We start from the raw sequence: 25,514 nt of genomic DNA, 5'->3' as shown, positions 1-25,514 counted from the left end.
TTCTAAATAGGGAAGAGATTCCATGAAGGCGAGACATATGTGGAACAGACAGTAAAGCCCTATTACTCTGCATAATAAAAAAAAATGTATGTTATATTTGGTCACTTAGTTAAGAAGTGTCCCTCAGGTCCTAGATGCTTTTTATTGCAACTGAAGTGATCCACCGAGCCATTCTAGGCTTCCATTCAAGTAGAGCATAATTAATTGCCATGTAAGCAGTAGACATCTAGCCTCTCTAGGCAGACTTTGATGTGTTCAACTATTCATAAGTTGTGTTAGAGACCTAATTTAGGGCGCTCTTGGTGGAAATGTGAGTATTGAAAATCCTATGTAATGCCTTAATGATCCACAACATCCTTCACTGGGGGAGGGGCTTGTGTTTCCTGCAAGATTTTGCCAATCAGATCATGGAAGTGTCCCTTAGTGGAAATACTGATTTCCTCCTTTCTAGTTTGTAGTAATGGTTTACTAAGTGTGAGTATTTTATATTACCTTTAATTAGAGAGAGAGAAATACCTTCAACCTCTGAAGGTATTTAACACACACAAACAGAGAGAGCGAGAGACATTAAATGTGATTTTGGCTTTAATAGAAGGAGTAGTTTGTCCTGCAGTAGCATCATAACAGGTGATGGGTGATTAGTAATGGCTGCAAAATGCAAAGCAGTCCCAATGGTAGAAGTTGCAAAGTTGCTTTGAGAAATGCCGTTCTAATGAAACGTCAAGACTCCTTGGCTGCAAAGCTCTGTCATCAGGTCCAATGAAATTCAACAGCTCTAGGAGTTATTTGGTATACAAAAAAACAAAAACAAAAACCTGTTTGGTATCTTATTTTTGATCACCTGGTTAGTGAGTCCTGGGTCTAAAAAAAGTTGAAGATACCTGATGTAGGTTGTGAATGGCAATGCTGCGTTTTTCCCTACTATGGCCATTCACTGCATAAAAAACAAAAAACTTCTGGGAAAGAGATGTTTATGCCAGAAGTGTGCCTGATTTTCTATACTCCCACAAAGGTATTAAAGGGCATTAAAACTAAGGAAACATTGCTTAAAAGAGATGTTGATTGTTTTTCTCCTTTTTGATTGATTTCCTCCTTTTTATTTCAGGGTGGTGGTTTACTAGGCGTGAGTATTGCATGTTACTTTTAATTGGACCAACATTGATTGTTACCGGGGGTCAACAGGGGAGGAGGTTACAGTGATGCCTAGGTTTACACCAGATGAAGTATCAAAAGGGCCACAAAGAATAAAAGATTGCATCATCTGGGGCTTCTGTAGTTGTCTCTCCAGCAACAGGCTGCCATTTGAAGAGCTTCAAATCCAGGCAATGATGCTTTCTAAATAGGGAAGAGATTCCATGTAGGCGAGACATATGTAGAACAGACAGTAAAGCCCTATTACTCTGCATAAAAACCAAAATAATGTATGTTATATTTGGTCACTAAGTTAAGAAGTGTCCCTCAGGTCCTAGATGCTTTTTATTGTAACTGAAGTGATCCACCGAGCCATACTAGGATTCCATTCAAGTAGATGATAATTATTTGCCGTGTGAGTAGTAGAAATCTAGCCTCTCCAGACAGACTTTGATGTGTTCAACTATTCATAAGTTGTGATAGAGACCTTATTTAGGCCCTTCTTGGTGGAAATGTGAGTACTGAAAATCCTATGTAATGCCTTAATGATCCACAACATCCTTCACTGCGGGAGTTGGCCTTGCCTTTCCTGCTTATTTCTCTATCTTCTTTATCTGCTTTAGGGCGCTCTTGGTGGAACTGTGAGTATTGGAAATCCTCTATGTCATGCCTTAATGATCCACAACATCCTTCACTGGGGGAGGGGCTTGTGTTTCCTGCAAGATTTTGCCAATCAGATCATGGAAGTGTCCCTTAGTGGAAATACTGATTTCCTCCTTTCTAGTTTGTAGTAATGGTTTACTAAGTGTGAGTATTTTATATTACCTTTAATTAGAGAGAGAGAAATACCTTCAACCTCTGAAGGTATTTAACACACACAAACAGAGAGAGCGGGAGACATTAAATGTGATTTTGGCTTTAATAGAAGGAGTAGTTTGTCCTGCAGTAGCATCATAACAGGTGATGGGTGATTAGTAATGGCTGCAAAATGCAAAGCAGTCCCAATGGTAGAAGTTGCAAAGTTGCTTTGAGAAATGCCGTTCTAATGAAACGTCAAGACTCCTTGGCTGCAAAGCTCTGTCATCAGGTCCAATGAAATTCAACAGCTCTAGGAGTTATTTGGTATACAAAAAAACAAAAACAAAAACCTGTTTGGTATCTTATTTTTGATCACCTGGTTAGTGAGTCCTGGGTCTAAAAAAAGTTGAAGATACCTGATGTAGGTTGTGAATGGCAATGCTGCATTTCCCTACTATGGCCATTCACTGCACAAAAAACAAAAAAACTTCTGGGAAAGAGATGTTTATGCCAGAAGTGTGCCTGATTTTCTATACTCCCAAAAAGGTATTAAAGGGCATTAAAACTAAGGAAACATTGCTTAAAAGAGATGTTGATTGTTTTTCTCCTTTTTGATTGATTTCCTCCTTTTTATTTCAGGGTGGTGGTTTACTAGGCGTGAGTATTGCATGTTACTTTTAATTGGACCATCATTGATTGTCACCGGGGGTCAACAGGGGAGGAGGTTACAGTGATGCCTAGGTTTACACCAGATGAAGTATCAAAAGGGCCACAAAGAATAACATATTGCATCATTTGGGGTTTCTGTTGTTGTCTCTCCAGCAACAGGCCACCATTTAAAGAGTTTCAAATCCAGGCAATGATGCTTTCTAAATAGGGAAGAGATTCCATGAAGGCGAGACATATGTAGAACAGACAGTAAAGCCCTATTACTCTGCATAAAAACAAACAAACAAACAAGTATGTTTGTTATATTTGGTCACTTTGTTAAGAAGTGTCCCTCAGGTCCTAGATGCTTTTTAATGTAACTGAAGTGATCCACCGAGCCATACTAGGGTTCCATTCAAGTAGATGATAATTATTTGCCGTGTGAGTAGTAGAAATCTAGCTTCTCCAGACAGACTATTCATAAGTTGTGATAGAGACCTTATTTAGGGCCTTCTTGGTGGAAATGGGAGTACTGAAAATCCTATGTAATGCCTTAATGATCCACAACATCCTTCACTGGGGGAGGGGCTTGTGTTTCCTGCAAGATTTTGCAGATTAGTTCATTGAAGTGTCCCTCAGTATTGGCTGATGAGATTTGTGCCACATTACTGCTGTGTGATTGAAATGGTTAAGGCATACTGGCTGCATGACATGGCCCTTATAATTTGCAAAAACAAATAAGTGAACCAAAGTATTATGTGAAGGTATATAATATACAAAATCAAAACAAAAACAAAAACCTGTTAGGTATCTTATTTTTGATCACCTAGTTAGTGAGTCCTGGATCTAAAAAAAGGTTGAAGATACCTGATGCCAATGCTGCGTTTTCCCTGTTATGGCCATTCACTGCACAAACAACCCAAATATTTCTGGGAAAGAGATGTTTATGCCAGAAGTGTGCCTGATTTTCTATACTCCCACAAAGATATTAAAGGGCGTTAAAACTAAAGAAACATTGATTAAAGGAGATGTTGATTGTCTAAAAATTGATTTCCTCCTTTTTATTTCAGGATGGCGGTTTACTAGGCGTGAGTATTGCAAGTTACTTTTAATTGGAACATTATTAATTGTCGTCGGGGGTCAACAGAGGTGGAAGGGCATAGCCATTCTCTGCAAACCATGATCAGACTTCTTGTTGTTTTTAAAGACACTTTGAATGATATGTCAGATACAATCTGGCTGTATGGTCACAGTTGGAAGTCTGACATTGGCTTCAAAGTTCTGCATACTCCTTTCTCCTTTCTATCTCATAGTAGTGGTTTACTAGTGTGAGTATTTTATATTACTTTTAATAAGAGAGGGGGAAATACCTCTAACCTTTCAAGATATTTAACACAAAGAAACAGAAAGAGTAAGAGAAATTAAATGTTATTGTGGCTTTAGCATAAGGAGTAGTTTGTCCTGGAGCAGCATCATTACTGGTGAAGGGTGAGTAGCAATGGCTGCAAAATGGAAAGCAGTCCCAATGGTAGAAGTTGCAAAGTTGCTTTGAGAAATGCTGTTCCAATGAAACGTCAAGACTCCTTGGCTGCAAAGCTCTGTCATCAGGTCCAACGAAATCAACAGCTCTCTAGGAGTTATTTGGTAGGTCTATCAGGCTTCAAAGTTCTGCATGCTGTTACATTGATGCCCAGGTTTACAGCAGATAAAGGACCTTGTATACAGCCTACTTTCTCCTTGCATACTCATAGCAGTACCATGGCAACAATCCTTGATGGCAGATAAAACAGCCCCCCCACACACATGCACACAAACACACAAAGATAGATGAAATGTGCCTGTGGCTTTAAACATAAGGAGTAGGTGGCTCTGGACTAGCATCCTAAGAGGGGAAAGATCAATAGCAATGGCTGCAAAATTCAAACCAGTCAAAACTGTAGACGTTGCCAGTTCAGTAGGACGTCCAGTCAATGATGCCTTCTATTGAAGAAATTTGACATAAGCGAAACCTATTTAGAACAGGCAGCAAGTCCACATTTGTCTGTGTGAAATCATCAAAATGTTCACTATATTTATCATTTTCATAAAACATGGACTAACTTATTTCTTTATCTTCTTTAGGACCTTACTGAGGGACTTACCGGCGGAACTGTGAGTATTGGAAATCCTCTATGTAATACCTTAATGATCCACAACATCTTTCACTCAGGGAGAGGCTTGTGTTTTGGGCAAGATTTTGCAGATTAGTTCATTGAAGTGTCCCTCAATATTGGCTGATGAGATTTGTGCCACATTACTGCTGTGTGATTGAAATGGTTAAGGCATACTGGTTGCATGACATGGTCCTTATAATTTGCAAAAACAAATACGTAAACCAAAGTATTGTGTGATGGTATATTACATTATACAAAATCAAAACAAAAACCTGTTAGGTATCTTATCTTTGATCACCTAGTTAGTGAGCCCTGCGTCTAGAAAAGGTTGAAGATACCTGATGTAGGTTATGAATGCCAATGCTGCGTTTTCCCTGTTATGGCCATTCACTGCAAAAACAACCCAAATATTTATGGGAAAGAGGTGCTTATACCAGAAGTGTGCCTGATTTTCTATACTCCCACAAAGATATTAAAGGGCATTAAAACTAAAGAAACATTGCTTAAAAGAGATGTTGATTGTCTAAAAATTGCTTTCCACCTTTTTATTTCAGAATGGCGGTTTACTGAGTGTAAGTATTGCATATTATTTTTAAATGGAACATCATTAATTGTCACCGGGGGTCAACAGGGGAGGAGAGGTATAGCCATCCTCTGCATGCCATGATTAGACTTCTTGTGGTTTATAAAGAGAGTCTGAATTATATGTCACATGTAATCTGCTTGTTTGGACATAGACAGAAGTTTGACATTGGCTTCAAGGTTTTGCATGCAGTTACAGTGATGCCTAGGTTATAGCAGATGAAATATCAACAGGGCCACAAAGAATAACAGATTGCATCATGTGGGGCTTCTGTTGTTGTCTTTCCAGCAACAGGCCACCATTTGAAGAGTTTCAAGTCGAGGCAATGATGCTGTCTAAATTGTGAAGAGATTCAATGTTGATGAGACTTATGTCGAATAGAGAGTAAAGCCCTATTACTTTGCATAAAAATGAAAAACTATTATGAGTGTTATATTTGGTCGCCTAGTTAAGAAGTGTCTCTCAGTTCCTAGATGTGTATTGCACGTGACTGAAGAGATCCACAGAACTATACCAGGGCTCCATTGAAGGCAAGGGTATTTAATTGCAATATGCGTAGTACAAATCTAGCCACTCCAGACTGACTTTGATGTGTTCAACTATTCTTAAGTTGTATCAGAGACATTGTTCTCTGTAATGCTGGAGAGTTTTGAATATGATTGTATTATGTCCAGATGAACTTCCACGTTCTCACTAAGATATTTTGATAAGACAGTTGTCTTTACCCAAATTAACAGAGCATGGGAAACAAGCAAGACCAATTACAGCTTTTAATTCAGCTTGGCAAAAGTGACCTAGCAGGCAGTACTGGACCCTGGCAGGATAAGGCTCATGACTGGAATGTAGGAACTGAGTGGTATATACAGTTTAAAAGGAATAGACCAAACAGGAATGGAGAAGGAGCAGCATTATATGTAAAGGATGTGTACACTTCTGAAGAAATCCATGACCTGAAGCATGGAAAGCAGACTGAGATGATATGGGTGAACTGTAGGAGAGAGAAACAACAGTGACTTTCCTGTGGGGGTCCACCTTTACCAGTGAGAAATAATCAAAATGTTTGCTATATTTATCATTCTTGTGTTCAGAAAACATGATGGAATAATTGCTTTCTTTATCTTTTTTAGAACCTTCTTGGAGGTGTAAGTACTAGAAATCCTCTATGTAAAGCCTTAATCCTTCGTTGGGGCAGGGGGGCTTGTCTTTACTGCAAGATTTTGCAGCTCATTTCATTGAAGTGTTCCCCAACGATGTCTTATTATGTTGATGAGTTAAATAGTAAATTCATGCTGATTGAAAGAGAAAAGTGGCTAAACCTTTAAGCTTTAATTGTGCACAACTATTCATATGTTGTGCACAACCTGTTTTTACAAAATGATGTTTTCACAAAGCACACTGGTTTCTATTTTAGGGCGTGCCTGGACTTTCTGTAATTGTATTGAATTACTTTTCTTGGACATTCATTAACTTTAGGGAGATCAGAAAGAGGTGTAGTGGCACAGTGGTCGCCGCCCCCCACACCTGCACCTCTTTCCCCGGCTTGGACTGTCCTCTTTTTTTGCTCTTTAAGATACGGCAACCCGAATTCTAAATACATTCCTTTAGTCTTAAATAGCACACTTCCCCATATACCTCATAGGTTACAATTTCTGTACATGATATCAAAGACAGACTTAAAGAAGCTTTTGTGACTTCTGATGATGTCCAATATATAAAAAGGTGACTGGGCTTACAAATGCTCTCAGGAGCTATGTTCCCCTTCATTCTGGAGAGCCATAGATATATTAGTGTTGGGAGGCTTACCCAGTTTTGCTTCTTTTTGTCCCAAATGATGTTTTCACATAACTTACTCCTTTTGTGTTTTAAAACTTGCCTGTCCCAACTGACGTACTTGTAAGTTCTCTATATTACTAACCTTTGGGCAATGATTATCCATGTGCTTTATAAGCTCATTAAGACCAGTGCTTTGATAGCACTTGGATGTCTTTTAAATATATGGTGTAGATGTAATCCAGTACTGTATTTTCTATGTTATGGCTACAGATCCCCCAAGTGTAACGATTTTCCAGGGACATCCCTGATTTAAAGAAGCCATACCGGTTTCTGATTTTATCCCGGAATGTCCCACTTTTCTTTAGGACATCCCTATTTTCATTGATCATTGTTGGAGGGTGTGGAGACATCCGACCCCTGTGCCATCTGAAGGCAATCCTGTAGAGGGATTTTTTTCTTTATGTTTCATGTTTCTAATATATGTTGGAAGCCGCCCAGAATGGCTGAGTAACCCAATACGATGTGTGGGGTATAAATAGTAAAATTATCGTTATGGAATGAGACATCCTTATTTTCATTGAAGAAATGTTGGAGGGTATGCAGCTATTGCCTGAAAGAACTATGCAAGCACTCCTATGCAGGGTTCTGCCTGAACTATGCTGGCCTGATTACAGTCCGATTAGGATACTGTGATTATCTACTGAGGAAACACCTTGCTTTGCAGAGTGATTGCCTACTGTTCCCATTTACATTAACCTCTGAGGAACTGAGCCCTTATGCTGCATATTTAGAAACTGGTTTTATGTTTGCATTGTGCATTTTATTATATTTTGTATATTTTTATGATAACACTGTATGCCACACTAGATACTTTTACTAAAAGAAGCGGTGTGTGTGTTTTTGTGTGTGTTTATTTATTAATTATACTGATTATGTTATATTGATTATGTTAAAATGGATTCTTGCTTTCTATTTTAGAGTGGCCTGCCAGTGTCTGTGAGTATTAGACATTACTTACCTTTAGTCTTATTTAGCCTTAGCGATATCCAAAAAGTTTCTTTTTCCTTTTTAACGAGAAGAGAAAAACACCACAGCTTGGCTCTTCCTTTTAGAAGTATGAAAATTTGGTTCAGGGCCCTAATCTTTGCAACTAAGTTTAAAAAAGCAAATATATACAGTAATATTTTATATTTTAATTAGGGTTGTACAGTCAGATAGTGTCTCTTCTTTCCTAGAGGTGTCCCACAGAAGTAGCTGTTGTGATTTAATTGCCTGTGAATACCCCCAAAACCACCCCCAAAATAATGTCACAATTGACACAGAATTTTGTTTAAGGTTTTTTGGCATTAATTTTGGCCACAACTTTATTGATTACATCATGTGAGTTGTTGCTTAGGCATTGGTTCCAGATTATCTGAACCTGCACAGTGGCAGGAACAGGACTGACACTGGGCACCACCGTGTCAGTAAGGAAAAGCATCCTAGTGGAGCAAGATGCTTCAATCTCATAGCTCACCCCAGATGCTCCCAGTAGGATATCCAGTCAATGATGCCTTCTATTGTGGAAATTTGACATAAGCGAGACCTTTATAGAACAGGCAGCAAGTCCACATTTGCCAGTGTGAAATCATCAAAATGTTCACTATATTTATCATTTTCATAAAACATGGACTAACTTATTTCTTTATCTTCTTTAGGGCCTTACTGAGGGACTTACTGGTGGAACTGTGAGTATTGGAAATCCTCTATGTAATGCCTTAATGATCCATTTTCCCTAATTTGGCCATTCACTACACAAAGTAACCAAATACTTCTGGGAAAGAGATGCTTATGCCAGAAGTGTGCCTGATTTTCTATACTTCCACAAAGATATTAAAGGGCATTAAAACTAAGGAAACATTGCTTAAAAGAGATGATTGTCTAAAAATTTATTTTCTCCTTTCTGTTTCAGGGTGGTGTTGGAGGAGAGGTGAGTATTGCATATTACCTTTAAATGGAGCATCATTAATTATCACTGTGGGTGAACAGGGGAGGAGAGGTATAGCCATTGTCTGCATACCGTGATCAGACTTCTTGTTGTATTCAAAGAGAGTCTGAATTATACGTCATATGTAATCTGCCTGTACGTTCATAGATGGAAGTTTGACATTGGCTTCAAAGTTTTGTATACAGTTATAATGATGCCTAGGTTTACACTATTTGAAGTATCAACAGGGCCAAAAAGAATAACAGACTGCATCATCTGGGGCTTCTGCAGTGGCCTGTCCAGCAGCAGGCCACCATTTGAAGAGTAGGAAGTCCAGGCAATGATGCTGTCTAAATTGTGAAGGCATTCAATGTAGGGATGACATATATAAAACAGACAGGAATGCTCTATTACTGTACACAAAAACAAAAAACTATTATGTGTGTTATATTTGGTCGCCTAGTTAATAAGTGTCTCTCAGTTCCTAGATGTATTTTGCACATGACGGAAGAGATCCACAGAGCCATACTAGGGCTCCATTGACGGCAAGGGTATTTAATTGCAATATGCGTAGTACAAATCTAGCCACTCCAGACTGACTTTGATGTGTTCAACTATTCTTAAGTTGTATCAGAGACATTGTTCTCTGTAATGCTGGAGAGTTTTGAATATGATTGTATTATGTCCAGATGAACTTCCACGTTCTCACTAAGATATTTTGATAAGACAGTTGTCTTTACACAAATGAACAGAGCATGGGAAACAAGCAAGACCAATTACAGCTTTTAATTCAGCTTGGCAAAAGTGACCTAGCAGGCAGTACTGGACCCTGGCAGGATAAGGCTCATGACTGGAATGTAGGAACTGAGTGGTATATACAGTTTAAAAGGAATAGACCAAACAGGAATGGAGAAGGAGTAGTAATATATGTAAAGGATGTGTACACTTCTGAAGAAATCCATGACCTGAACCATGGAAAGCAGACTGAGAGGATATGGGTAAAACTGTAGGTGAGAGAAACAACAGTGACCTTACTGTGAGGGTCCACATTTACCAGTGAGAAATAATCAAAATGTTCACTATATTTTTCATACTTGTTTTCAGAAAACATGATGGAATAATTGCTTTCTTTATCTTTTTTAGAACCTTTGGGCACCAGTGGTAAGTACTGGAAATCCTCTATGCAATGTAATAATCTTTCGCTGGGGAACGGGGCTTGTCTTTACTGCAAAATTTTGCAGCTCATTTCATTGATGTGTTCGCTAGCAATGTCTTATTATGTTGATGAGTTAAATAGTAAATTCATGCTGATTGAAAGAGAAAAGTGGCTAAACCTTTAAGCTTTAATTGTGCACAACTATTCATATGTTGTGCACAACCTGTTTTTACAAAACGATGTTTTCACAAAGCACACTGGTTTCTATTTTAGGGCGTGCCTGGACTTTCTGTAATTGTATTGAATTACTTTTCTTGGACATTCATTAACTTTAGGGAGATCAGAAAGAGGTGTAGTGGCACAGTGGTCGCCGCCCCCCACACCTGCACCTCTTTCCCCGGCTTGGACTGTCCTCTTTTTTTGCTCTTTAAGATACGGCAACCCGAATTCTAAATACATTCCTTTAGTCTTAAATAGCACACCTCCCCATATACCTCATAGGTTACAATTTCTGTACATGATATCAAAGACAGACTTAAAGAAGCTTTTGTGACTTCTGATGATGTCCAATATATAAAAAGGTGACTGGGCTTACAAATGCTCTCAGGAGCTATGTTCCCCTTCATTCTGGAGAGCCATAGATATATTAGTGTTGGGAGGCTTACCCAGTTTTGCTTCTTTTTGTCCCAAATGATGTTTTCACATAACTTACTCCTTTTGTGTTTTAAAACTTGCCTGTCCCAACTGACGTACTTGTAAGTTCTCTATATTACTAACCTTTGGGCAATGATTATCCATGTGCTTTATAAGCTCATTAAGACCAGTGCTTTGATAGCACTTGGATGTCTTTTAAATATATGGTGTAGATGTGATCCAGTACTGTATTTTCTATGTTATGGCTACAGACCCCCCAAGTGTAATGATTTTCCAGGGACGTCCCTGATTTAAAGAAGCCATACCGGTTTCTGATTTTATCCCGGAATGTCCCACTTTTCTTTAGGACATCCCTATTTTCATTGATCATTGTTGGAGGGTGTGGAGACATCCGACCCCTGAGCCGTCTGAAGGCAATCCTGTAGAGGGATTTTTTTCTTTATGTTTCATGTTTTTAATATATGTTGGAAGCTGCCCAGAATGGCTGGGCCACCCAGTACAATGTGTGGGGTATAAATAGTAAAATGATCATTATGGAATGAGACATCCTTATTTTCATTGAAGAAATGTTGGAGGGTATGCGGCTATTGCCTGAAAGAACTATGCAAGCACTCCTATGCAGGGTTCTGCCTGAACTAAGCTGGCCTGATTACAGTCCGATTAGGATACTGTGATTATCTACTGAGGAAACACCTTGCTTTGCAGAGTGATTGCCTACTGTTCCCATTTACATTAACCTCTGAGGAGCTGAGCCCTTATGCTGCATATTTAGAAACTGGTTTTATGTTTTCATTGTGCATTTTATTATATTTTGTATATTTTTATGATAACACTGTATGCCACACTAGATATTTTTACTAAAAGAAGGGGGATGTGTTTTTGTGTGTGAGTTTATTTATTAATTATACTGATTATGTTATATTGATTATGTTAAAATGGATTCTTGCTTTCTATTTTAGAGTGGCCTGCCATTGTCTGTGAGTATTAGACATTACTTACCTTTAGTCTTATTTAGCCTTAGCGATATCCAAAAAGTTTCTTTTTCCTTTTTAACAAGAATAGAAAAACACCACAGCTTGGCTCTTCCTTTTAGAAGTCAATAGACGACCCACAGGCCAAATTTCTACCCCAGCAACCGAGGCGCAACCAAGGGGGTTGTTGTGGCTATCCAAACGGTCCTGCCACATAACATGAGGCAGTTTAGGTGTTCTCACCGCAACACGTGCCCTCCATGATGGAGGACATAATTTGTGCACAACTATTCACAAATGCTATCAAGAGCCATGTTCCCCTTCATTCTGGAGAGCCATAGATATATTAGTGTTGGGAAGTTTGCCCAGTTTTGCTTCTTTTTGTCCCAAATGATGTTTTCACATAACTTACTCCTTTTGTGTTATAGAACTTGCCTGTCCCAACTGACGTACTTGTAAGTTTTCTATATTACTAACCTTTGGGCAATGATTATCAATGTGTTTTGGAAGCACATTAAGACCTGTGCTTTAAAAAGCACTTGGAATGTCTTTTAAATATATGGTGTAGTTGTGATCCAGTACTGTATTTTCTATGTTATGACTACAGACCCCCCAAGTGTAACGATTTTCCAGGGACGTCCCTGATTTAGAGAAGCCATACCGGTTTCTGATTTTATCCCGGAATGTCCCACTTTTTTAGAACATCCTTATTTCATTAGACCAATGTTGGAGGGTGTGGAGATATCCGACCCCTGAGCCGTCTGAAGGCAATCCTGTAGAGGGATTTTTTCTTTATGTTACATGTTTCTAATATATGTTGGAAGCCGCCCAGAATGGCTGAGTAACCCAATACGATGTGTGGGGTATAAATAGTAAAATTATCGTTATGGAATGAGACATCCTTATTTTCATTGAAGAAATGTTGGAGGGTGTGCAGCTATTGCCTGAAAGAACTATGCAAGCACTCCTATGCAGGGTTCTGCCTGAACTATGCTGGCCTGATTACAGTCCGATTAGGATACTGTGATTATCTACTGAGGAAACACCTTGCTTTGCAGAGTGATTGCCTACTGTTCCCATTTACATTAACCTCTGAGGAACTGAGCCCTTGTGCTGCATATTTAGAAACTGGTTTTATGTTTGCATTGTGCATTTTATTATATTTTGTATATTTTTATGATAACACTGTATGCCACACTAGATACTTTTACTAAAAGAAGCGGTGTGTGTGTTTTTGTGTGTGAGTTTATTTATTAATTATACTGATTATGTTATATTGATTATGTTAAAATGGATTCTTGCTTTCTATTTTAGAGTGGCCTGCCAGTGTCTGTGAGTATTAGACATTACTTACCTTTAGTCTTATTTAACCTTAGCGATATCCAAAAAGTTTCTTTTTCCTTTTTAACGAGAATAGAAAAATACCACTCATTGGCTCTTCCTTTTAGAAGTATGAAAATTTGGTTCAGGGCCCTAATCTTTGCAACTACTTTTAGTAATCAAACATGTTATACCATATTTTTCCACGTATAAGACGAACTTTTTTGACCTAAACTTTTTTGACCCAAAAATGAGGTTCAAAATTTAGGGTTGCCTTATACACTGGTAGTGCCAGGGGCGAAGGGCGAATGGTTTTTAGGCGCGAGCCCGAGATTGTAAGCAATGCGAGGGGTTGTGTGCTGCATTCTGTCGGGTGAACAATTTTTGGCATCCCCCCCAAATAATCCTTCCCAAAAGCTCAATCTCCACCTATTTTCTAAATTTTGAGGCCCCCAAGATAGGCGGCATCTTATAGACGAAAAATACGGTATATTAATTGTGATCATGAAGTCGAGAAGTATCCCTTAGTTCATAACAGTGTCCCACAGAAGTGGCTGTTGTAATTTAACTGTGTTCAACTATTCATATGTGCTCTCTGGAGCTTTCTTTCCCTTAAATCTGGAGATCTGTAGATATAGTAGTGTTGGGAAGCATGCCCAGATTTGCTTATTTTGTCTCAAATGATGTTTTCACAAAACACACTGTTTTCTATTTTAGGGCCTGCCTGGACTTTCTGTAAGTATTGTATTACTTTTCTTGGACATCCATTAACTTTAGGGAGATTTGAAAAGCTAACCCCCCCAAAAAAAATTAGGGACCCCTTCCTTGCTCTTAATCTTGGTGTTTCAGAGACAAATGATTGAAGTGGTATGCTATTTGATACATATTTTTGATAGATTGATAACTGTGTCTGTATTATGGATAACAATGAGACTTTTTCAGTATAATGTAAGCAGATACTGCTACCTCCAGGAACTGCAGTTGCCAAAGCAGGGTGCAGGCTAGGATTTGGTTCCTGATAGGCCATGGGGGCTTATGGCCCCACGGTCCAGCAGGAAAAGCTCTGAAGGTTGAGTTCCCTCTCCCAGTGAAGCCTCTGCCATCTAGGAATGCCACACCATTCAGCTTTACTCACTTGGCAAAAAGTAAATAAATAAGGGTGGAGGGTTTTTTTTGGGGGGGGGGACTTTGGCAACCCCACCTTGGGAGAGTGTTTGGAGGTGCAGGGAGAATGTGTTTTGATTATACACGATTTTAGCTTTATGAGTTGTCCCTAGAACATTACCCTCATGTATGTTGACAGTTGAATGTACAGTGGTACCTCGGGTTACAGACGCTTCAGTTTACAGACGCTTCAGGTTACAGACTCCGCTAACCCAGAAATAGTACCTCGGGTTAAGAACTTTGCTTCAGGATGAGAACAGAAATCGTGCAGCGGCAGCGGGAGGCCCCATTAGCTAAAGTGGTGCTTCAGGTTAAAAACAGTTTCAGGTTAAGAACGGACCTCCAGAACGAATTAAGTTCTTAACCAGAGGTACCACTGTGATATAGAGATTGAACAGAAACAGAAGCAAATATAATGTGTTCCTCCTGTAATATACTCAGTAACGGATGTGAATAGAAATAAATAACAATTTGATCTTTTCTGTATTTTCTTTGAATATATTTAATGACAAAATATATGAAAAACAAAAAAGCAAAAAACTAAAAAAAATCACTATTGTTTTCCTTTGTAAAATAACAACAGAGGAAGAAGAGATCTCCAGTAAGTATCCAGTATTTGTTGTGACTTTTCAATTGAAATTTTTATTTATTTATTTTTTAACATTTAGTTGTGTTGTAGTTTCCTGATTGATTCTGGAAATCTGAAACTAACACAAAAAGCCCCGGAATCGGTGGAATTTATTCTGGGCTCAGTCATTATACTGTTATTGGGGGGGGGGGGGTTTAAGGGGCATTGGGAGCCTGTCCTTCTCTTTGGGATTTTTTTTATACTGGAAATGAAAATCAATATTTTGAGTGGAGGCTAGAAAAAAATTCTAGTTATTTCCTGAATGAGACTTTTCAAACATTATGTCCCTCTGCTATCCTTTTGTCCCTGTGAGTTGGTTTGTCTGGTATCCTCTCCTTTGGGAAAATGAGGATCTGAGAGAAACCAGAAGGGACATATTTGGCCATCCCCTGTCTGATGGCAACTGTGAACCACATCTAATTGAAGCACTTGGGATCCATCCTAAAATAGGTGCCTCAGGATGGCTTTGAAGTAATGTAAGAAGAGTAGTCATTGAAACCAAAAAAGCATACGAAGCAACACCCATGCAAACTGCCAGCAATGACAGACATGGGAGAAATATCACTTATCTAGTATTGAAATGTACACTTAAATTTTGTTGTGTTTAGCTGATGCCCAAGAGATGGAACTCTTCCATGACTGAGTTCCATAACCTGAGCACAGCCACCAAGAAGACCCTATCACCCATGCTCACCAAGCACACCACAGCTGGTGATGGATATTCACGTGTCTTCCTGTGTGCTCCACCCCAAATAAGACCACTCAGTACAGGGCCTGAACTCTTTCTCTCTGTATTTGCTTGGGGGAGCTGATCTTCTTAGCATCCACTTTTCCTTCTGTTCAGAACATTGTTGTAGTGGAAGTGAAAATCCAGAAGGTTTCTTAGGAAACATATGGGAGCAGGATCTGGCTGGCAAATAGTATACCCAAATGAACACCCCAATGATTTTTCTAAAAAGGGTTTTCAGATTTTCCGCATTATGCCCCACCTCCACTATTTCCTTCTCTTTGCAATTTGGTCGGACTCCTCTCCTTTGTTATGGAATTGCTCTGTAAAGAAAAACGACTAATATGGAGGCAGCTGTGATGCACATGAGACTGAATCAGTTCAGATCGCTTCTGCTTTCTCTTCTGATGTTTCCTTGATGAATAGGGGAATCCTTGCCTTAGGACCTAAATATGTGTTACATGACATTTCCACATGTCAAGCAGTTAAGAGAACATGACAGACTAACAAGTTGAATTTCCTTTTCAATTTAGCTTCTGGGTGGAGCAACTAGTGTGAGTATTGAGAAATCTTCATACCCCAAGATTTGTAGTGGGAGGGAGAAGGTCTTCTGTTGCTCATAGGATGATCCCACTGGGGGGGGGGGGGAATTCACTACGCTATAATGTTTTCCATTTGTGAAAGCCAGTCATTATTACTCAATGAAGTTTGAATTCCAAACCAAGGAATTATAAAACTTAGCCTCATCAATAACTTATATTATCCTACTGGCTGGCAACCAGTATAGCAGAATGTCCAAGCAATTCCATGGAAATATTTTCAAATTTTACATAAGTTACTTTTTGTTGTTGTTGTTTTACACACTTTCCACTATTACCTTGTCTTTGCACGTTAGACTGTCTGCTCTTCTTTATCTGCTATTCTAACCCTAGTTTGCCTGTAAATTCTTTAGTTTGCCTGTAAACTCTCTTTTCCCCCCACAAAGTGGGAGAATCCCTGCCTGAAGATAAAACATTCATGTCTTCTGGGGATCTGAAACTAAATCAAAGAGCCCAGGCGTGGGTAGAATTTATTCTGGGCTCCTTCATTATACTGTTCTTTGGGGAGGTGTTTTTTGGGGGGCCGGGGGGCCTGTCCTTCTCTTTGGGAATTTTTTATACTGCAACTGAAATCACAATTAAAAAAATTAAAATTAAACAATTAAATATATATATATCTTTGATGTAGGCTGGAAAACATCTAGTTATTTCCTAAAAGAGACCTTTTTGATGTTATGTCCCTGTGCTATATTTTTGTACCTGTGGGTTGGTCTGTCTGGTATCCTCGCCTTTGCCTACTGTCCTAAGCCTTTTGGAAAATGATGTTAGACATTTCACTGAATCTGTTAGCCCTAAATATTGGGGAGGGGAACTTCAGGAAATGATGAAGAAAGCCAAGGGGAAGAAAAATTCCAGTCTGCTGTAGAGATGAGGGAGAAATTAGATTCAGCTATCATTTTAAAGTCCACTTACCTACTTCTCACTTTCTGAAACAAAATGCTATACCAACTGGAACGTATCAGCCCTTCTGAATTCAACATTCACTGAATGTTGCAGTGCTGCTCTCCAGGCAAGCAATGTGTACAAGAATGCATGGGGCAGGGTAAGAATATGCGTTAAAATGCATTTATTAGTTAAAGTAACATACAAAAAGTGCATTACATTACAGATTATTTGCAAGAATTTAAAATCCAGAAGGTTTCTTAGGAAACATATGGGAGCAGGATCTGGCTGGCAAATAGTATACCCAAATGATTTTTCTGAAAAGGGTTTTCAGATTTTCCGCATTATGCCCCACCTCCACTTTTTCCTTCTCTCTGCAATTTGGTCGGCCTCCTCTCCTTTGTTATGGAATTGCTCTGTAAAGAAAAACGACTAATATGGAGGCAGCTGTGATGCACATGAGACTGAATCAGTTCAGATCGCTTCTGCTTTCTCTTCTGATGTTTCCTTGATGAAAAGGGGAATCCTTGCCTTAGAACCTAAATATGTGTTACATGACATTTCCACATGTTAAGCAGTTAAGAGAACATGACAGACTAACAAGTTGAATTTCCTTTTCAATTTAGGTTCTGGGTGGAGCAACTAGTGTGAGTATTGAGAAATCTTCATACCCTAAGATTTGTAGTGGGAGGTAGAAGGTCTTCTGTTGCTCATAGGATGATCCCAATGGGGGGGGGGGAAGTCACTATGCTATTATGTTTTCCATTTGTGAAAGGCAGGCATTATTATTCAAGGAAGTTTGAATTCCAAACCAAGGAATTACTGTATAAAACTTAGCCTCATCAATAACTTATCTTATCCTACTGGCTGGCAACCAGTATAGCAGAATGTCCAAGCAATTCCATGGAAATATTTTCAAATTTTACATAAGTTACTTTTTATTGTTGTTGCTTTACACATTTTCCACTATTACTTTGTCTTTGCACGTTGGACTGTCTGCTCTTCTTTATCTGCTCTTCTAACCCTAGTTTGCCTGTAAATTCTTTAGTTTGCCTGTAAATTCTCATTTTCCCCCATGAAGTGGGAGAATCCCTGCCTGAAGATAAAACTGTGTTACGTGATATACTTGTGGCTGGAGCTCCCATCATGGAGTTTGCTAATCATTTCAGTTTGTTGTTCAATTTAGAATCTTGGTTTGTCTGATGTAGTGGACATGAGTATTGTGGAACTTTTGTTTATTTATTGTATGCTCTGGAGTGGGAAACTGGGAGGGAGGGAGAGAGTGAGTACTTTTCTGCCTCAAAGTATGATCCCAGCCAGGCAAGTATATGACAATCTGTTCTCCAGTTCTAATCAGTTTGCTACAGAAGGAAGCTTTGTTTGGTTGAGTTCTCTCTTCTCTTCATAGTACTGTTCGATCCTTGTGTGTGTTAGATTCAGTCTATATTTCCAGAAAGAATATATTGAAAGGTTTGGTGCAAAAGCAACAAGCTTGATCACATTTTTCTTAGAGGTTCTGGTATCTCTTTGGATCTTATTAGGCAGTTTATGAAAATATGGTAAAGTTCTGCCTTTTGAATGCTGAAGTCTCCTATTTCAGGCACTTCAGTGATGAATGATTTAGCTGTTGAGTAAGGACTAGCTAATAAATTAAATTTTAGGCCCACCCAGGAATTTAAATTGCTTTATTGAACCCCCACATCCTGGGCTCTAATTTCATATCCTTTTGGGGGCAGCTGATCGCCTAGGGCAAAGGCATCCTCTTCTCTTCAGAAAATTGTTGTACTGGAAATAAGAATTGAGGGTTTTTAATAAAGGTGTTTTTTAAAGGAAAGGTCTGTAAGCAGGACCTAGCTGGTAACTAGTATAGCTGAACCTCCAGGCAGTTTCATGAAAGCACTTTCAAATTTTCCATGTTATGCCCCATCTCCACTAATACTTTGTCTTTGCCCGTTGGACACTCAACTCTCCTTCATCTGCTTTTCTAACCTTAATGGAAAAGGAGAGTGAAGTCCACACCAAATCTATCAGCCTGGTTACTTGAGAGGGACCTTCCTTTCAGGAAGGTATGGAATTACCCAGGAAAGGAGATTGGCTAAAATGAAGACATGTGAGACTGCCTTTAGATCTGTTTGCTTATTTATTCTGATCTTTCCCTCAGGAAAAGAGGGAATCCCTGCCTGAGGATGAAACTATGTGCTATGTGCCATTTCAGTGTCTATATCTCCCACCATGCCATTTTCCACTGTAGGCTTTGAAACATCAAATATTCATATAGCATCCTTTCATGCTATGATATGATCCTCAAGATGGGCAAGAACTAGAAAGAGAAACAAAACAGGAGGCCCCCGCAAGCCTCCATTCTCCAATTTCTGTATCCTTAAACAGGACTTTGGCCAGGATACCTTTACATCGAGTTCTGTGTACTCGTGGCTCCTCAGAAAAGACAATTGTCCTCTGTAAAGTAGCACAAATTATAAGGTGTCCAAATAACTTGTCTAATAAATTCAATTTGCTTTTCTATTTAGAAAATTGGTTTGGGAGAAATGTTGAACATGAGTATTGTGAAACCTTTGTGTGTGATTACTATATGGTCTGTAGTAGTAATATGAGAGGAAGGGAGGGAAGGAAGGCGGGATTTCCAAGAAAGGTCATACAAATATTTCCACTATTACTTTAACTTTGCAAGTTGGACAGTCTGCTCTCCTTTATCTGCTCTTCTAACTTTAATGAGTAGGCGAGTGAACTCCATACCAAATATATCAGCCTAGCTGTTAGAGAGGGAGCCTCCTTTCGAGAAGGTATGGAAGAATTCAAGAAAGGAAATTGGCAAAAATGAAGGCAACTGCACAACACGTGAGACTGAATCAGCTTCCATTGGTTTGCCTTTATATTCTGATCTCTGCCACATGAAATGGTAGAATTCCTGCTTGAGGATGAAATTATGTGTTAGGTGGCATACCTGGGACTGGATCTCCCACCATACCATTTGCTAATCAGTTCGATTTGCTTTTCAGTTTAGGGTCTTGATGTGAATGCAGCCATGAATGTATTGTGATTCTTGAGTGGGTTTCCTATATGATTTATAGCAGGAAAGTGGAAAGGAGATGGGGAGGAAAGGAAAAGTTATTCTCTGTCACAATATATAATTTCAGCCAGGGAAAAATTCACAGAGCTAAAATGCTTGCCATCTCCAAAGCCAGGAATTAAATTTTAAACATTCAGATATAATCTGCTGCCCCTTGCAGGTCTCCTTTTTTACACTTCTGTTTCCTTAAATCCTGGACCTTGGCCAGACATGAATGTCTAATAAATTCAATTTCCTTTTCTATTTAGAAACTTGATTTGCAAAAGACGTTGCAAGTGAGTATTGTGAAACCTTTGTGTGATTGCTCTATGGTTTGTAGTAGTAAAATGGGAGAAAGAAATGGATGGAAGGAGGAACTCTTCTGATGATCCAAGTCATGGAAGAACTCATTAGGCGATAATGTTTGCCATTTGGCTGGCAACTAATATTATTTGCCAAACCCATCCAGGGTCTAAAATTGCCTTAGTTCTACACTCTCACAGCCTGGGCTCAGTCTCTATATCTTTGTCTTGGGTAGCGGATCTCCTTGGCAACATCTTCTATTCAGAAAATAGTTCTACTGGAAATAAGAATCTTGGGTTTTTGTTTTTTTAATATAAAGGCTTTTAGGAAATGTCTGCAAGCAGGAGCAGGCTGGCAACTGGCATAGCAGAACTTTCAAGCAAATTCATAAAATTATTTCCACATTTTCCATGTATGCCCCATCTCCACTATTACTTTGTCATTTCAAGTTGGACAGTCTACTCTTCTAACCTTAATGAATAGGAGACTGAATTCCACACCAAATATATCAGCCTGACTGTTAGAGAGGGACCCTCCTTTTGGGAAGATACTGTATTATTCACGAAAGGAAATTGGCTAAAATGAAGGCAGCTGTGCAACACATGAGACTGAATCAGTTTCCGTTGGTTTGCCTTTATATTTTGTTCTTTGCCACATGAAATGGTAGAATTCCTGCTTGAGGATGAAACTATGTGTTAGGTGGCATACCTGGGACTGGATTTCCCACCATTTGCTAATCAGTTTGATTTGCTTTTCAGTTTAGGGTCTTGATGTGAATGCAGCCATGAATGTATTGTGATTCTTGAGCGGGTTTCCTATATGATTTGTAGTGGGAAAGTGGAAGGGAGTTTGGGGTGGGGAGAGGAAAGGTTATTCTCTGTTACAATATATAACCTCATGCTGGGAAGAATTCCCAGAGCTAAAATGCTTGCCCTTTCCTAAAGCAATGAATTCTTTTAGGCGTTCAGATATCATCTGCTGCCCCCTGCAGGTCTCATTTTTTACATTTCTGTATCCTTAAATACTGAACTTTGGCCAGACACTAATATCTAATAAATTGAATTTGCTTTTCTATTTAGAGCCTTGCTCTGCCAGAGAAACTGCAAGTGAGTATTGCGAAAGCTTACTGTGTTTACGATACCGTTTGTTGCAGTAAAATGGGAGGAAGAGAGAGAAGGAAGGAGGAACTCTTCTGTGACTCAGTGGATGACCCAAACCATGGAAGAACTCAATAGGCGATAATGTTTGCCATTTGGCTGGCAACTAACATTATTTGCCAGCCCTCTTTTTCAGAATGTATGGAATGATTCAGGGAAGGAAATGGGCTAAAATCCTGGACTTTTGGATAAACATTCTCTCAAACAGAGGACACTTTTACACAGTGGACTGTGTGCTGATGGTTCTTCAGAATAAACAATTGTCCTGTGTCAAGTATTGCAAAATATATGTCGTGCAAAGAACATGAAAGCCTAATGAATTTGCTTTTCTCTGTAGGTTGTAGATCAATTGTTGAAAGTGAGTATTGTGAAAGCTTTCTATGGTTGTTCTATGGTTTGTAGTGAGAACTTTCCATTTATTTCCATTTAGGGTGCTGTTGAAAAAGTGAATGTTTGAATTGTGAACCGTTGTTTTGTCTGCGTAGTCCATAATGGGAAAGTGGGAGGAAGGCGGGGAAGAAAAGAGTACCCCCCCCAATAGAATCCGAGTCAGGGAAGAACAAACAGAGCTAATATGATTGCCCTTTCTTAAAGCTAGGCATTTGTCAAAGCATTTGCTGCCCCCCTACATTCTAGCTACCATTAAGGAAATGAAAGCTGGGGCGTCTCATTGTAGATCTCCCCAAGCAGTGTTTCATATGTATCTGGACTTTGATTAATCTCCCTTCATATAGAGAGCACTTTTAAATAGCTGACAACCCTTCAAAGTAGATGATTTTCCTCTGTATAGGTGGGCATCTGACATAGTGTTAAGAGTACATAAAAGCCCAAGTAATTCCATTTGCTTTTCAATTTAGGATCCTCAGGTGCATTCGACACTGGAAGTGAGTATTTTGAAGTCTTTGTGTACTACCTATATGGTCTGTTTTGTTTGAACCTCCCCCTGCAAAATGCAATTCTAGGGCCCATCCTGGGTCTAAAATTGCCTTCATAAATCCCTGCAGCCTAGGCTCCGTCTATATATCTTTGTTTTGGGCAGCTGATTTCTCTTTTGTTCAGAAAATAGCTTTATCTTGAAAATAAGAATTTGGGCTTTTAAGAGAGGCATTTTAGGAAACCTCTGCAAGCAGGAGTTGGCTGGCACCAGAATAGCTGAACTTCCAAGCAATATCGTGAAAATATTTTCAGATTTTCCTTGTATGCTCCAACGCCACTATTATTTTTTGGCCTTGCCAAACTACACAAACACCTTAAAAGCTCAACCCAGAATTCAGATATATCTAAACTAAAAACACCAATCTCTTCAGAACGCCATGGTTTTCAATATTATATGTTATATGATGTACTTACTTTAGAGTTTCAATTTTAAAAAGTAATTAAAAATTATTATAATATACATCTCCACCTTATGGGGTTCTATTTAGGATAAATGGGCCTTCTTGGAGTAAAATATAACAGAATAAACGAGACCTCAAACTATAATAGCACTTACTTCAGGAATTTCTTTAAAAAGTTTTTTATTTAAAAGATATCTGAAAAGCTAGTCAGGCTTTTCTTTTAAAAATGTGTTCCAATGCTGAGTTATAGCTTGCTGTAGCATGATAGAATTAACACTTCGAAAGAATTCTTGTTAGTACTTGATATGTATTGACCCAACTATGTGTTACGTGTCATATCTGTGCCTGGATCTCCCATACCATTTGCTAATCAGTTCAATCTGCTTTTCAATTTAGCGTGCTGATGTGAATGGAGCCTTGGCAGTGAGTATTGAGATGTTTTCTTTTCTTTTTAGTGGGAAAGTGGAGATGAGGAAGAAAGGAAAAGTTACTCTCTGTCACAATATAACCTCAGCCAGGGAAGAATTCACACAGCTAAAATGCCTTGCCTTTCCAAAGGCAGGAATTTTGAACGATTATATTTTAGATATAATCTGCTGTGTCCTGTATCCTTAAACTGGACTTTGGCCACATATTCTCTCAGAGGACACTTTTACATAGTGGACTGTGTACTGATGGTTCTTCAGAATAAACAACTGTGCTGTGTCAAGTGTTGCAGATTATAAGGGGCACAAACAACATGAAAGCCTAACAAGTTTTATTTGTTTTTCACTGTAGAATGTGCAAAGTTTATTGAGCGTGAGTATTGTGAAACTTTTGAATGATTATTATATCGTATGTAGTGTGAAAATGGAAAGCAGGAAGGGAAGGAAGGAGGTGGTCAGAGGATGATCCCAGCAAGGGAAGAACTCATTGGGCTATAATGTTTGCCATTTGTTACAGGCAGCCAACTTTTGATACCCAAGGAGAGAATTATAAAATTTAGCACAAAAACATAGGAAGTTCAACTTGTTATTTCCATTTAGTTCTTTTCTTTTTCAAAATATGATCCAAGCCAGGGAAGAACAGAGAGAGTTAATATGATTGCCCTTTTTTAAAGGTAGGCATTTGTGAAGAGCATTTGATTATCATTTGCTGCTTCCCTACATTCATTGCTAACATTAAGAAAATAAAAGCTGGGATGTCTTATTGTAGGTGTCTCCAAGATAGTGTAATATGTAACTGGACTTGGATTGACATCCCTTCATATCTCTCCGGAGCCTCCCACAGCCTTCCAGAGACCTTGCACAACCTTCCCAGAGTCTGGCAAGGTTGTAGCAGGCCTTGAGCGAATGGTTCCATGGGGCCTGCCTCACTTTGCATGGTTTTGCCTTTGTACGTAAACGCCCGAAACATGACGCCCATGTCAATTGCAGATCTACTGTACTGTATATTGTCACTTCATATGACAAGTCTTGGGATTCCTGTTGGTGTAAAGCTTTTGGGAACATTGGGGTGTGAATGCCACATGAATAATTGGAGTATCTGAATTCTTCTAGTGCTCTATCTCTTGAAGCCCATGTAATTTGAGTTGTATTAAAATGTTCATATCTCACATATCCTTCCTGGAAAAGGTCCCTTAGTATTGCTAAAAGCTGTAATAAAAGCAAGAATCTGTGAAGGAAAGGAAGCATATGAAACAAACAAGCAGCATGTAATATGAACCTGGACTTGATTCCATATTGTTGAACTGGACTTGGACCAGGCATCCCCTCTAAGAGAACACATTTTAATTGAAGACTGTCTGGTGATAGTTATCTATTTTCATAGGCAGTCATCCGTAATGTAGGGCACCTGAAAGCATAATAAGTTCAATTTGTTTTTCAATTTAGGGTCTTGATTTGAACAACTTACTGAGCGTGAGTATTCTGGAACTTTTCTGTATTTTTTATATAGTCCGTAGTGGGAAGGTAGTAGGGAGGCAAGGTGGAAGTTCTTTTCTGCCTCAGAATATGATCCTAGCCAGAAAAGAATATGACAAATAATCGATTCTCCTGTTGTAAGCAGCCTACTATAGAAGGAACCCTTTGCAGCTGAATTATCTCTTTTCTTCATAGTAGTGTTAGATCATGGTATATATTAGATTTGGTCCACATTTCCAGAAATACTGTCTTGAAGAGTTTGGTACTTAAGCAACAAGGTTACTCACAGTTTCCCGCAGAGTTTCAGGTGTCTCTTGGGATCTTAGTAGGCCACTCCCTTCCCAGTGTGGGGAGAGAGCCAGTGTGGTTAAGAGCGATGGACTTGTAATCTGGGGAACCGGGTTCGCGTCTCCTCCTTTTGTCTCAAATGATGTTTTCACAAAACACACTGTTTTCTATTTTAGGGCCTGCCTGGACTTTCTGTAAGTATTGTATTACTTTTCTTGGACATCCATTAACTTTACGGAGATTTGAAAAGCTAACCCCCCCCAAAAAAATTAGGGACCCCTTCCTTGCTCTTAATCTTTGTGTTTCAG

The 25,514-nt window shown here is 39.0% G+C and overlaps 1 protein-coding gene across 2 annotated transcripts; it reads left to right on the top strand.

The window, feature by feature from the left end:
* Window positions 1–1,610: 1,610 nt before the first annotated feature.
* On the top strand, window positions 1,611–25,264 carry LOC310851780 (uncharacterized protein). Of its 2 annotated transcripts, XM_083754463.1 has the most exons (13): window positions 5,271–5,790; window positions 5,831–7,206; window positions 8,065–8,082; window positions 10,937–10,963; window positions 11,822–11,839; window positions 12,262–12,288; window positions 13,148–13,165; window positions 13,871–13,888; window positions 14,901–14,918; window positions 16,206–16,226; window positions 18,340–20,516; window positions 21,603–22,038; window positions 22,538–22,564. In XM_083754463.1, exons 2-11 carry the CDS (start codon window positions 7,049–7,051, stop codon window positions 18,359–18,361), a joined length of 345 nt encoding a protein of 114 aa, XP_083610589.1. In that variant the 5' UTR covers window positions 5,271–5,790; window positions 5,831–7,048; the 3' UTR covers window positions 18,362–20,516; window positions 21,603–22,038; window positions 22,538–22,564. The 2 variants fall into 2 exon arrangements, 1 of the variants encoding a protein (XP_083610589.1); XR_014567813.1 differs by lacking the exons at window positions 5,271–5,790; window positions 5,831–7,206; window positions 8,065–8,082; ... (3 more) ...; window positions 13,148–13,165; window positions 13,871–13,888 and adding exons at window positions 1,611–1,645; window positions 23,414–23,440; window positions 23,795–25,264 and having other exon boundaries at window positions 18,340–22,038.
* The last annotated feature ends 250 nt before the right edge of the window (window positions 25,265–25,514 follow it).

The sequence above is a fragment of the Podarcis gaigeae genome, assembly GCF_964106915.1.
Source record: "Podarcis gaigeae genome assembly, chromosome: 8".
In the NCBI taxonomy this organism is placed as follows: Eukaryota; Metazoa; Chordata; class Lepidosauria; order Squamata; family Lacertidae; genus Podarcis; species Podarcis gaigeae.
The sequence above is the reverse complement of the archived record's forward strand: the minus strand, read 5'-3'. Positions and strand labels throughout refer to the sequence as shown.

Bases quoted from the DNA above. Each gene is read 5' to 3' on its own strand.
- LOC310851780 (XM_083754463.1), top strand. From the start codon at position 7,049: ATGCTCTCAGGAGCTATGTTCCCCTTCATTCTGGAGAGCCATAGATAT. The intron at 16,227-18,339 runs GTGAGTATTGAG...TGTTCAATTTAG, and splicing joins TTCTGGGTGGAGCAACTAGT to AATCTTGGTTTGTCTGATGT.